The sequence below is a fragment of the Tachysurus fulvidraco genome, chromosome 3 (genome assembly GCF_022655615.1).
Source record: "Tachysurus fulvidraco isolate hzauxx_2018 chromosome 3, HZAU_PFXX_2.0, whole genome shotgun sequence".
Lineage (NCBI taxonomy): Eukaryota > Metazoa > Chordata > Actinopteri > Siluriformes > Bagridae > Tachysurus > Tachysurus fulvidraco.
In genome coordinates, this window is record NC_062520.1 from 7,247,846 (window position 1) to 7,260,779 (window position 12,934).

Here is a 12,934-nt window from a genome sequence, read left to right on the forward strand (position 1 = left end):
TCCAAGCAGCCCTTAAACAACCTTTTTTTATACTGTATATATGAATGTACTAGTCATTCAGTAACATCACATCCTTTTAACAGATTTTAGCTTTCTGAAATTACTTCATTTAGTGTTTTATGTAGAACCTTAAATGATGTTCTCACTTTTACCAAATAGAACATTTCTATATAGATGTGAGCTTTTTTCTTCTTATCATTTTAATCATTAACATTATAGTATACTATACATTTTTACTGCCTTTTAAAGGTTATTCAATGGTTAGCTGTCCTTAGTGTGCTTAGCTTTGTGATTATTTGTGGAGGGGAAAAAATATTATTTAAAATAAAATAAAATCAAGTTGAATTAAAATTCTTCCACTAATTTGTAAGGTTCTATATAGGATCTTTAAGGATTCGTCACAAAAGAACTTTACAACCTTTAAAAAGAAGGTAGCATAGAGTACACAGTATAGAACATGTTGTAAGTGACTGTATAGTCTAAAGATTTCCTCAGTTCCCATTGAGAGACCCAAGATAACCTTATAACAGAGCATTTTATATAACCTTTAGAATAATTTACCAAGGAGAACTCTTTTAAAAAGCTAAAACTGGCAACAATCCACAGAGCCATTAGGGATTTTTTTTTTTACACTTGAAGACTGAAGGAATCAGGAGTAAATAGTTTCCATCACTCTTCAATATTTCTGAAAGGAAAGAAAAAGTTCCAGTGTGACTTATGATGAGTGTCTACATGCAGTTTAGTGTTAGATTTGGTATGGACCATTTTATCAGTTGGGTATGTGGTCCAGCTTAGTGTAGACAGAGCTAAAGAGGATCGAACATGCAGAGCATCTCTTTACTGTGGCCACGTCTTCAGCTGCATGCTAGGATTTTTTTCCACCGAATTGCTTTCAACCAAAAATTACAAAACCAAAAACACCACACATCTGTTTTAGTGTACAACCTTGTAACTTTTAATGGTGAAGCAAAAAATAGGGAAAATACTGTAAAATAAATTAGGTTAAAAAAAACACAAGCACATTTTTTGTACAACAAAGCAATGCAACATATTGGTATTTTGATTTCCATATATACAGAATAAAAATATATATCTATTTTTTAGTCTTAATCCACTTTTTTCAGTGTCAATTTTTTTTGTCTGCATGAAGAAAAACAAAAACACATACCACATAATTTAGCTTTTATTTTTTTCTAGATTTGACTTTTTTTCTCTCTCTTTTTATTTATTCATTTTCATTCTGTTGTGTGTTTTTTTTTTTTTTTTTTGCATCGTATGAATTCACACACATCCTGACAATAAGCTTTTCTCATGTATGAAGACATTTTATGCTAAATAATTTCTTTTTTTTTCTTTTTTTTTTCTGCAGTTACCTGTAGTTACATCTGTAAAACAAAATAGTGAAATTGTTTGGGTCATACAGGGTCGTTCCAATATTTGTTGAATTATTTTATAAATACCTAAACAGCAATTCATCTCCCAATTTCTTTAAATATCAACGCTGCACATTCATTTTCATTCATTCATTAAAAAAAATCAAAATAAAAAAATTAAAAAAATAAAAAATGTTGGTTTAAGTGCTGTGTTTAACATTTAGATGGTTAAACACACGTGGAGAGTGCAGCAGTGCCAAAAAAAAAAAACAAAAAAAAAACAAAAGCACAAACAATTGAGAATTATTTTGGGATGGATCAGTTATTCAGGGCATTTGCTTGGGTTTGACCTGGACGGATTTGTGAAGACTGTTCAGAGAAGAAGAAAAACTATATGCATTTAGTTTTTTTTTTGTTGTTGTTGTTGTTTTCTTTTTTTTTAATGAACCTAAAGTCTTTGGTGTTTAGTTCTAAGTTTGAAATGAACACAACACTGGTGTGTAGAGGGTTTCGTCTGTTTCTCACTCCTAACTCATCTTCCTCACATTTCCCCACCTGGTCAAACCTACTCTAATAAGATTTTGTCCATTTTTTGAAGTGCTTCTTGTCTTTCGCTAAATACCATTTGTATATGTGGCCATGCTGATGGTATAGTGCAAACTGTAAACGTCTCATTTTTAAAATAGTAAAAAGGAAAGGAAAATAATAATAATAATAATAATAATAATAATAATAATAATAATAATAATAATAATAATAATAATAACAGAGTTAGAATAATTAGAATAATAGTAATAAACAGAAATGTTTGGTTCCAGCAGCCCGTCAAACTTCTTTCAAGTATCTCTCAACAACAACACACACACACACACACGCAAACACACACATATACACATACAAACAAACAAGACATCATATATACTTTCAAAAAAGTATAAAAAGTCAACTTCCTTTTTTTAGTTTGTGAAAGTAAATAGTTAACCAAAACAACACATTGATGAAAAATAAATCTTAATACTTGACAAGTTGCATAGTTTTGAGATTTGCTTTTTCAGGCACCTCATCCTCGTGGTCACTCCCTTATGCGGGATGTTTGGCGTGACCGCACTGCACTCGCTCGCATAAATATCATCTCACTTCTTCCCCTCAGCTTTGTAGCAAAAATATATTATATATTCATTTTTTTTTTCTTCTGAAAGTGCCACAGAAACTGCTCCAAGCTATAGATACCCCCTGGATTTTCAGACAGCCAAGTTCAAGCAGCTACCGTGTCGAGAGAGAGGCCTGTCGTTGTATGGGAGTCTGAGTGTGATAGAGAGATGAAGAGTGCTCTTTCAAGCTCTTTCCCTCATCCCTTCACCTCACTGTTTTTTCTTTTTGCCCAAGTCCTTACCATTCAGGCACTGGTCCCTGTTCCCTCCCCACCCTGGCCTGCAAGCCAAACTCGGCACTCTTTTCTGTCCTTCCCTGCTCTTTTGCTTGTTTTTGTGTCTTTATTTATTTATTTATTTTTTGTCTTATGAGCAGCCACACTCCTCCACAATCATGTGTTGGATGTCCTTCTTGACGATCTTCTGCTCCTCGTTGTAGTAGAGCATAGACATGGCACGGAGGCGTGTGGGGACACAGCAAGACCTGATGCTAGTAAAGGGGCTGTAACCACGCATGCGGTAGTGGTTGATGACAGTGGAATGGAAGGAAAGTGCTGAGCCGGTAATGCTGGCCACATGGCTTGGGCATTCACCCTCACAGTAGTTGGCGTGGTAGCCAGTCGGTGCAATGATCCAGTCGTTCCAGCCGATGTCTTTAAAATTGACATAGAACTGACGCTTGCAGCACACGCGTACCTTGCCATCGCATTCCAGGCCACGCTTGCGGCGCCGTCTCTGCCCATTTTCCTCCATTTGACGCACCACAGCCATCAGAAAAGGCCGGTGAGACTGTTCTCGCTCTCCTCCTCCTCCTCCAGGAGTCACCAGGACCGGCGTAGCACGGGCATCAGCACACGATGGGCACGAGACACGTAGGTTCAGTGCACTTATGCCACGTTCCAGCAGAGACTGCATACTAGATGCCATGGGGAAAGTGTGCCAGCCACTACGTCTAGTGTCGACTGCTTTCTCGGCAACCAGCTTCTCCCCGGAGTCCAGCTGCTGCAGGTACAGTTGAATGGTGACGCTTGTGCGAGTGCGGTTGCCCTTTGGAAGCCGCAGAAAAATCCAGACATTCGCCTGTTCCACCACAGACATCTCGTAACCCTCTTTAGAGATGAGGAAGTTTATCAGACCCGGGGTTTCACCTGAGAGAGGAAACAAAGAGGACGAGTAAAAAAACAGGTCATTAGTTAAATTAACTATTTTTAAATGAACAGGATCTGAACTGTTCACTTAATTCTGCGAACCAACCACATCAAAGATTTTCCACTGTCTGGGAGTGGTAACATCAGTAGAGTGTTTTGAGCTTTGTAGTTACGGCAGTGACGCCACAGTTCAGGACTGACCAGCTCACCAGGATTTGAGCAACAAGCACCTTTTTAAACTCACACCCCTTTTCAATATATCAAAGGCAGAAATTTGAATCAGTTCTGAACACACACACACGAACACACCAACACATAAACACACACTGACCCTCCCACTTAACTCTGCCTTGTTTATCCCTCCTTGAAATGGAAATAACAGAGTACGCTAACACATAATAGCTGAGTACTGCAACATATGACGGTCATGACAACACGCAGTACATGGTGTCCAGCTGCCGGCACTGATGTGGCATGTTTTCAATAACTTGCTCTCTCTGTGGATCAGAGAACGAGTCTCACACTGGCTTTGATCCATTGCATTTCATAGACACAGCCGAAGCCTCTGGAACGTCTCACGTTGCGGATCGGTGGCCAACTTTTAAATGAATTCCCTCAACTTACTGAGACAAATCTTAAGAAAAAAAGGACTTTTGTCAGAAGTCTTAAACTGTCTCATGATGAAGTGTCTGGCTTTAAATTATGAGTTCTGTCAAAGCTTTGCTTGTACATTGACACCTCCACAAATCTTCTAGTAAAACATAGCGGATCCGTTTGGTTTTTAACTTGGAGTTAACTAACTATACCCTGAGTATGCTGGGAAAGTTGCTCATCTACAGTATGAAGTGTGGATGAACATTATTTAATCCGATCTCTATTGTACACTGCTACATATTTATAGGATTACAACATGATAACAATGATGTCAGTTCATGTGTGCGTGTGTGTGTGGGTATGTGTATGTGTTTACACATCCCAAGTCCCATCTGTCCAAACACAGGATCGCTTCATGAACGGAGTCTAAAAATAATGGGCTTTTCCAGCATCGGCTAGCTCATTGTTTCCTTTTTAATCTGTGGTCTATGAAAGAATGGCACATCGTTAGCTTTCAGTAAGATGAGTAAACCCAGCTTGAGCATTTCCTCAGCAAGGGCTTGGGCCTACACAGAGAACTATACCCCACCTGGCTGAGTAGGAGAGCGTATGGAAGCAAGCTCGCTCCACGTGATTCTCAATACGTTTGTAAGAGAGAGAGAGAGAGAGAGAATGAGAAAGAAGGAAAGAAAGAAAAAGCCCTCTAAGCTGAAAGACGTACAATAATCCCTCAACAATAAACACCGGTGCAACCACGAGAGCGTAGTTTGCACAGCTGTCCCCCACACAAGATGGAAAATAACATTTACACATTCTTCTCCTTCCTCCTCCCATCCATGTCTTCAAACAGAGAGGAGGGAGCAATATAGAATCACCTGGGAACTTAAAGAGGTGTGTAGGGGTTCGAGTCTTCTTTAAGCACGGCTTTGGTTAATGCCTTCGCTAATCCTCATCTCTATCTAGTTTACATTTGGGAGGTGGTGGTTTTGGGGGGGGGAGGGGGGTCATGTTCTTTGATCTTCTTGTTGGCCCCCTGTCATATTCTATCGCTTCTTACGACTCTATGAACCAAACCCGAAAGACAAATTTTGCAAAGAAAGAAAAGTGAACCCTTAGATTCAACGAGGTTGTAAGAGGATGTAAGGAGACGCCTATCTTGTGGGCGCTCTTTGTCTTTGTTCTCCTCCTGGGGATGATTGTAATGAGGAGATGTGATTCGTCTTGAGCTAATTTGTTGACAGTACTGATTAAAGGAAACAGTTTTAGTCTGAGCAAAGACTGGCTTGATTGTTGCACAAAAGATTGCTGCTTACAGGGAGGGCTCGCAGGATTCGCTGGATCACCGGTGACAAATGCATGTGCATGAATGTTTCTGGTTAAGATCTGGGCTAGTAAATAATTCCACCACACATCTGAGATTTTGCAAAGGATATCCTAAAAATAACCGAGGCTGCTCAGCCTTGACATCAAAATCCGGCGAGCAGATATCATCATACAAGGACTGCACTTCTTTTTAGTACCGCTTTATAAATTAGATGCGTGACCTATTTTCTGCTTCCACCAGCCATGAACTAAATGGTGCTATAAAATGCTATAACGATGTGCTGCTGTGTGTAAGTTGGCTTCCTTGACTGCAATACCAGACAGCATATTTCAAAATTTAATGTAGTCGTGCCAACTATGAGGACAAATTTTAGAGACTAAACAATTCTGGTATGAGTGTATTAAGATGCCAAATTCGAGCAATCAGTGAACAAAAGTAACACTGTCCATAAACTCACATTCTCCTTTTATGTCTGCTACATATTTCTAGGCCTTATATACTTTTAATTTGCTGTGAATGAAACTTTCCACGAGCTCTTTTTAGAGCAGTTTCTTTGCTTTATTCAAGTTGATGTAAGCAATGGGATAAAATGTTTAAACAAAAACAAGCAGATTCCTTTTTAACATGTCCTAAACATACAGTGCGGTTATAGTGCTGTCTCTTAAGCGTTTGTACTGTAGACGGTGTTCCGTTAGCTTTAGCGCTCCGATGTTCGTCACAGTTTCCCAAAGGTATCATAAGCGTTAATCTAGAGGCAGCATTTTATATTATTAATTACATTAATGTTAATTAATAATGAATGCCGTGATATCTGAATTAATCTCCTACGTTATAATTAGTGGAAACTGATTGACACATTTGAAAAAACATCTGATGACCAGAATCAGGTCTTCACCCTTGATCCCTATTGTGCACCCTTTTTTTTTTCTCCTTTGTCACCCCTAAAACGGGTACTTTTCACTTCTCACTGTCTCTGTGAAGAGTTTATAGTCAGGAGTCACTCTGAAAAAGTGTTACAGGAACGCTTCATTCTTGGAAGATGCAAGATAATCAGATCTTAATGTGACAGTGCAATATAAATTGCTTGCAATTACCTGGATTTCCACATGGGCTAAAAAGCACACAAGGTTGCTGGATGGAAAGCCACGGTGGGACAGCCGTGACTCATCACTATCGCTTCATCTTAACGATTATATCCGTTTCAGGATTAGCCTGCGACCATGCGTGCTCCCTTCCTGGATCTGAGAGACAAACTCAACTGTTCATCTGTTAAAGCTGGGCATCTGCAAGCCATCGGCTAATCACACAAACAACTCGGCATCATCTGCTGTCACTTACCAATGAGTGAAACAGCTTCAACTTCAACATCAACTTCCGTTTTTCTGATGAAGAAAAATTAAAACCTCTGTCTTTTATCCTCGAGTCCAAATAAACAAACAAGTAGTGTATATCCTCCAAAATATGCTGGAGTAAGATATGCTAATGGTCCCTGTGGGGTGAGGTGGAAAGTAGCAAGGTACAATTCTGTACAACTATTTGTACTTTTTATTGTTTTTCTTTAGTATTTTCCTTTTCTCTTTATAACGTTTTAGATGCTAATCAAAGACTTTATCTAACTTCTAATCCAGAATGAGACCGAAAACCATCTGTTGCTACACACAAGAAGATTCAACAACAACTCATTTTATCTTTTCTTAGCATTTAGCTTGTTCTTATTGCCAGAGTTTGTCATGCTCGCAAACCTTTAAAGATTAGCAATAAAGCTGTGGTTAGTTAGCCTTAGCTAATATTTTTCAGCATCAATTGCTTCCTTGGAAAAAGAGACATTAATTTCAAATCAGTGACTCAGATTAGTTGGATTAATTTGAGCTGAATGTCAGTTTCTCGTTGTGATTCTGTTCTTTTCATACAGCAGATTTAAAAGTTTTTTACTACTTTTTTTTTTTTTTTTTTGCTTTACTTTGAGGGGTTTTTTTCTTCCCCCTAGAGATTTTGGGTATGTTTTTTTTAAAGATGCTCTGAATTCTTTAGCTAAATGTCAGGCAGTTGAAGTCATACACCAAATGCAATCTAATAATATCTAATGAGATCCTTCAAATTGGTCTATTGAACTATTAATACTAAAATATATGTAATATCTCTTATGAGTGTGTTGGGTTAAGGGACTCTAAAGCTAAAGCTTGAATAGTGTTTTAAAACATCTAACATCTATCTATCTATCTATCTATCTATCTATCTATCTATCTATCTATCTATCTATCTATCTATCTATCTATCTATCTATCTATCTTTGTGTTGCACTGAAAGTGAAGTTTTAATGATAATTACTGTTACAATGGCGAATGCCTGAAATGCAGAATATTGAAGTACCCTGAGAGGTCTTACAGTAAGTGACGAAATAGTCGTGGAAAAAAGAGGAACAACAGCAAAGGCACTAGTCATCGTTTCATGACACGTCACATCTAATGAATGTAACAAGCACGCTTGAGTAACACATGCAAAGCCCAAACAACACACATGCATCGGTTACGTCTCGTTTTCCGTTATTTTCTGAGTATGCAGATGTTTTTAGTACAGTCTCTGTGCATTAGTGAGGAATGTTGAATGTTCCTCATCCTATCAGAGCTACAGCTCTAAACCCAAGTTCCCAAGCTAACTGTTGTTTTATTTTTAATCTTGCCATCCCTAAAGATATGGGAAAATATTTATAGGGGTCTGACTTTGTCACATCGTCAGCAGACAGGCTCTTGGAACAAGCGGCTGGGCTACAGTTTGTTTGCTCCCTGGCATGAGTTTAACACAGGACCAGAACAGCTTCTGTCAACCAAAGTCTTCTATTTTTCTCGCTATTGTTGTGTGTACTGTATGGCATTAAATATAAAAGCTCGTTGTGAAGGAGACTCATAGAACGATAACGACCCGACTGCTGTATTTTTCTTTCTCTGACCTCTGGCGCTGAGATGAGATTGATTGGCCCTCCGCTATGACAAAGTCAAGGAGAAGCAATGCATTCCTAAGATATATATGTTGGCAAAGCTCTGGCGTACTTCGCTCTTGTCAGCGGTGTTTACAAATCGGTGAATTCCTACAACGTCTGAAAAGGCACAAGCCTGTAAGTGAGCCGCAGGAGTCACGTTTGTAGGCGTGTTCTTACACAAACACACTAACACAACTTCGGGGACATGAATTCAAACTGATGACAAACCAGCCCTTGAGATGTGTTTCAACAAAAATATGAAATATTACATTACATATTACACAAAGCTTTAGTTCTATAAACAGCACTGTGCTTTAAAAGGCAATAATTCACCACAGTGTAAGCATGCTGAAGTCCCTGCTGTCCTGACATATAAAGTCCTTGTCTCTGGATACTGATAGCCACATCAAGGTCCTGTTTAACTTCAAATTACTGAAAAACTGACAGGAATACATGCTAATATGGTGAATTTATAGCTCAGAGATTACAAACAGGCTGAAGTTCTGAGAACAATGCTAGTGAGGAATCGGTTACAATCATATCATTAGTTATTGTGGTCATCACAGGTGTGTGTATGTTTGTGTGTATGCTTGTGTGTGTATGTTTGTGGGAAAGAGTCTCTCTCTCTCTCTCTCTCTCTCTCTCTCTCTCTCTCTCTCTCTCTCTCTCTCTCTCTCTCCCTACTTTTTTCTGTGTATATTATTAAAGGGTAATAGCATTTGATTGAAAAAAAAAATACTATCCTTTTCTTACACAAAAAGTGCAGATACTCTCTCTCACACACATAAATTGTGTTGTGTGTTTTGTGTGTGTGTGAAAGAGAGGAGTATGTTTGTGTAAGAATCTATGAACAAGACATTAGGAACCATCTACTTCTCCACAGTATAACTTGAAATTATAAAATGTATAAAAAATGGATGTTGCCAGGTTGTTGTTGTTTTGTTTGTTTTTTTAAAAAGAGATAAATAGCATAAGAGGTGAAGGTAAACTACACTACACTGAGATGAATTTTTTTATGTTTTGCACTGAATATCCACAGCAAAAAAAAAAAAAAAAAAAAAAAAAAAAGAGTTTGGTTTTCTCGTTGCTTCCTTTCCGTCTTTTTTCCTCACACACTCCAGGTATTGTCTGTCTGGACCAGATAAACTGCTCATTCACTCGGTGCTCCTGTTTTCTGTGAATGGTGAGGGTCTTTCACATGATTTTTCAACAGCATCCCCCCTTGTGGCTGTTTCTGAGAACATCTCTACTAAACCTTTATGTGTGCACAAAGCTGGAATTCAGGCAATTATACAGTTGAGGTAAATGTATTTTCTTTTAAAATGTGTAGAGAAAGTGTAAGCAAATACGACTTCTTTGATTTTAGACGTATATATGTACAGTGTAATAAGTGTCTCAAGTGCTATGAGGGATATTGATTATCTAAATAAAAGTCCATCCTAGGCTGGTTTGCTGGCGTGCAGATGCTGGCGGATGTCTGATCATCTGGGTCCAATTTCACATCGCAACATGAAGTAAAGCAGGCAGTGCAGCGCTGAATGGAAACGATTTGTGTTGAGTGGAAGGGACTCGTCGAGACAAGCGATCGTGCTGTAGGTTGCAGTTCGAATCTTGCTGATGTCACAGATTGTGCTGTTAAAGATTTGTTTGTTTTTTTATCCATTAGGACAACTTGAAGTCAGATCTATGACTTGATCAGGGTGTTTTGCGGCTGACTGCTTACACAACACTGACACTGACGCTCTTATAACAGAAAATGCACTTGAGAAGAGAATGATGAGAGGCTTTGCGAAAACCCGGCTGTTTAACCCTTACACACATTACACACACACACACACACACACACACATTCCTTCCTGTGCTGTTAACATAGAGTGTGTGTCACCTGTCTGTCTATAAAGACTACAGTGTCTAATAAAAACAATGTGCGTTATTTGTGCATATTTCTGCGGTTTCAGGTTTCAGTTTCAAGAATAAATCTGTGTTCGACTTCAGTCAACAAGGGATGTGTCTTTTAAAGCACACTATTGTACCAGCTTTGGTGTGCTACTTAAGTACTCCAAGGATCCCTGCAGAGACTCAACTCATTTAAAGCTTCACGTAAACCCTTGGCTAAGATGAAGAAACTTCAGGTCTGTGTCGAAGTGACTGTTATTTGCACTGCTCTTATGTTTGCCCCTGTGTCTCATTAACTTTTCCATTGCTTCTTTGTGTTCCAATTGAATTCTAAACCGCATGTCAAGCTTAATTATAACCGAACAGTGGTTCGCTTCACCAGGGAGCTCACATAGTAGCTCTGCTCTCTGCTCTCTGCTCTTCAGGAATGAGAAATCCATTACAGCGAGTGTTACATTACGGCACATCATCTCTGTCACGTCGCTCGCTGGAGAGCGATCGCTGCTGCTGTATGACTCAGAAAGGAGCCCCATGTTTCTGTTCATCATTTAACGCCACTTTTAAACAGCACTCTGGGTCTTACAGCGCTCTATCGACTCCTTTTGAAAAAAACAGACGTAAAAGCTGCCAACTTTTTTCCCCTCCTGACTGTAGACGGCTCCCCGGGAAGCCTGTCGGTCTGCAGGTAAGTGGCGTTTATGGCTGGGAAGCTCAGTGGGGTTTCCCTGATAATCAGCAATTCTATAAAGCAGCAGGATGTTTCTATGAAGGAGGAGGAGGAAGCCTGCACCACATTTTTAGCTATTCTCTCTCCTGCTTTAAGGCAACAGGTTTTCCTTACAAAAAGTTAAACGTCCTGTCATCTCATCCAGCTCATCTCATTCTTATCCTTAGGTACAAGTTTGCTCATACTGAGTACTCTGTCTTTCACAAACACACTCCAACATACACACACATACACACATACAGATTAGGACTCACCAGCTTCAGCAAAGGTGATAATTTCAGTTTGTTCGCTGTTCTCGGCCTCGAGGCGTCCGTGAGGCTCGTCGTCGATCAGCACGCTGCCGTCCTTGGCCACGCGGCCCACGTGGACCTTGCGGATGGCATTGAGCAGGGCAGCACGGGGCACTGGGTGTGTGATGTTGGGCCGATCCTGCAGGTGCAGCATGCTGAGGATGTGCCTCTTCACCGCCTCCACCACATCCTGCTGCGCCTCCTCCTCCTTCAATAGTGCCTCCGCGCCACTCCTCCGCAGCCTCGCCATGGCACAAGAGGGACAGTCCGATGCCGAAGAGGTCGAGGATGCTAAGGTGCCCGAGGTGGCCATGGCATTAAGAGAATAGCAGTGAGCCAGGAGCAGCAGTGCTACACTCATGGCAGGCAGTAGCGTCATCCTTGGAGCAGGAGGCTGTAGAAATGATGCAAACTGACCACAGCAGTCTAACTAACTAAAAGAAATAAAAAAGAAAAAAAAAACTTTTTCCTCCTGATCAAAGGTTCCTCCAAAAAACTACCTGTCTTGTAACGTAAATGGTGATTTGTTCGATCTGACAGGTTTTTAAAAAAAAAAGTTTGACCTACTGAAATCAAGCAAAGGATTAAAAAAGAGTAATCCTCGTTGCTGAAAAGAGAGCTTCTGTGACGAGAGGTGATGACTGAAGAAGAGGAATAGTTCTGCTGGTTGCTTCACTTGTAGGTGTTCTTCTTTCTCTTCTCTCTATCTCTCTCTCTCTCTCTCTCTCTTGTTCTGTGTCTCTGAGAAGTTTGGATGGCAAAGGCAGGCGTCTTGTGGACGAGCCCTGGGGAAGCAGCGTAGCGCTCTGGGACTGCTCACTATGCACGAGTTGAATGGTTTTGTACAAGTGGGCTGGGCTCTCTCTCTCTCTCTCTCTCTCTCTCTCTCTCTCTCTCTCTCTCTCTCTCTCTCTCTCTCTCTCTCTCTCTCTCTGCTGCTCTGTCTTTCTCCCTCTTCTCCACTCTGATTCCACTTTCTGTCTTACTGTAATTATACTTCTTTCCCTCCCTCCCTTCCTCCCCTATCCTCTGCTCTCCTCCCTCCCCTTTCCTCCCGCCCTCTCCCCCCTCCCCTCTCTCTTTTCTTTCTCTCACATTTTTCTTTTTTGGTGTGTTCTATTTGTAGGGAACTCCCCCCCGACACCCACCCACCCACACCTACCGTGCAGTGCTTGAACTCCACATACAGGGAGTTTGCTAGGCAGACATGACACATGATTTGTTAATGAGCGCTTACCTACACGTACGAGTCATCGTGTCGTCAGATCAGACAGCCTGCGGCTTGCACACTCACATATCCACCAGTTTAGTCACAGACTTCTGTAGACGTGAGATGAATTCGATTCATTTATTTATAGTAATTTCAACAGGGGAAATAAATAAATGAATGAATAAATAAATAAATAAATAAATAAATAAATAAATAAATAAATAAATAAATAAATAAATAAATA

At 39.9% G+C, this 12,934-nt stretch overlaps 1 protein-coding gene across 1 annotated transcript; it reads right to left on the bottom strand.

The window, feature by feature from the left end:
• Positions 1-2,566: 2,566 nt before the first annotated feature.
• On the bottom strand, positions 2,567-12,411 carry inhbaa (inhibin subunit beta Aa). The gene is made up of 2 exons (XM_027148836.2): positions 11,445-12,411; positions 2,567-3,672 (listed from the first exon to the last, which is right to left on the bottom strand). Exons 1-2 carry the CDS (start codon positions 11,857-11,859, stop codon positions 2,891-2,893), a joined length of 1,197 nt encoding a protein of 398 aa, XP_027004637.2. The 5' UTR covers positions 11,860-12,411; the 3' UTR covers positions 2,567-2,890.
• Positions 12,412-12,934: the final 523 nt, after the last annotated feature.

What these genes read in the sequence shown, in the direction of transcription:
- inhbaa (XM_027148836.2), bottom strand. Translation starts at nt 11,859, where the DNA reads ATGACGCTACTGCCTGCCATGAGTGTAGCACTGCTGCTCCTGGCTCAC. An exon ending in TATCACCTTTGCTGAAGCTG is followed by an intron (nt 3,673 to 11,444) that starts GTGAGTCCTAAT and finishes TTCCTCTCTCAG; the next exon opens with GTGAAACCCCGGGTCTGATA.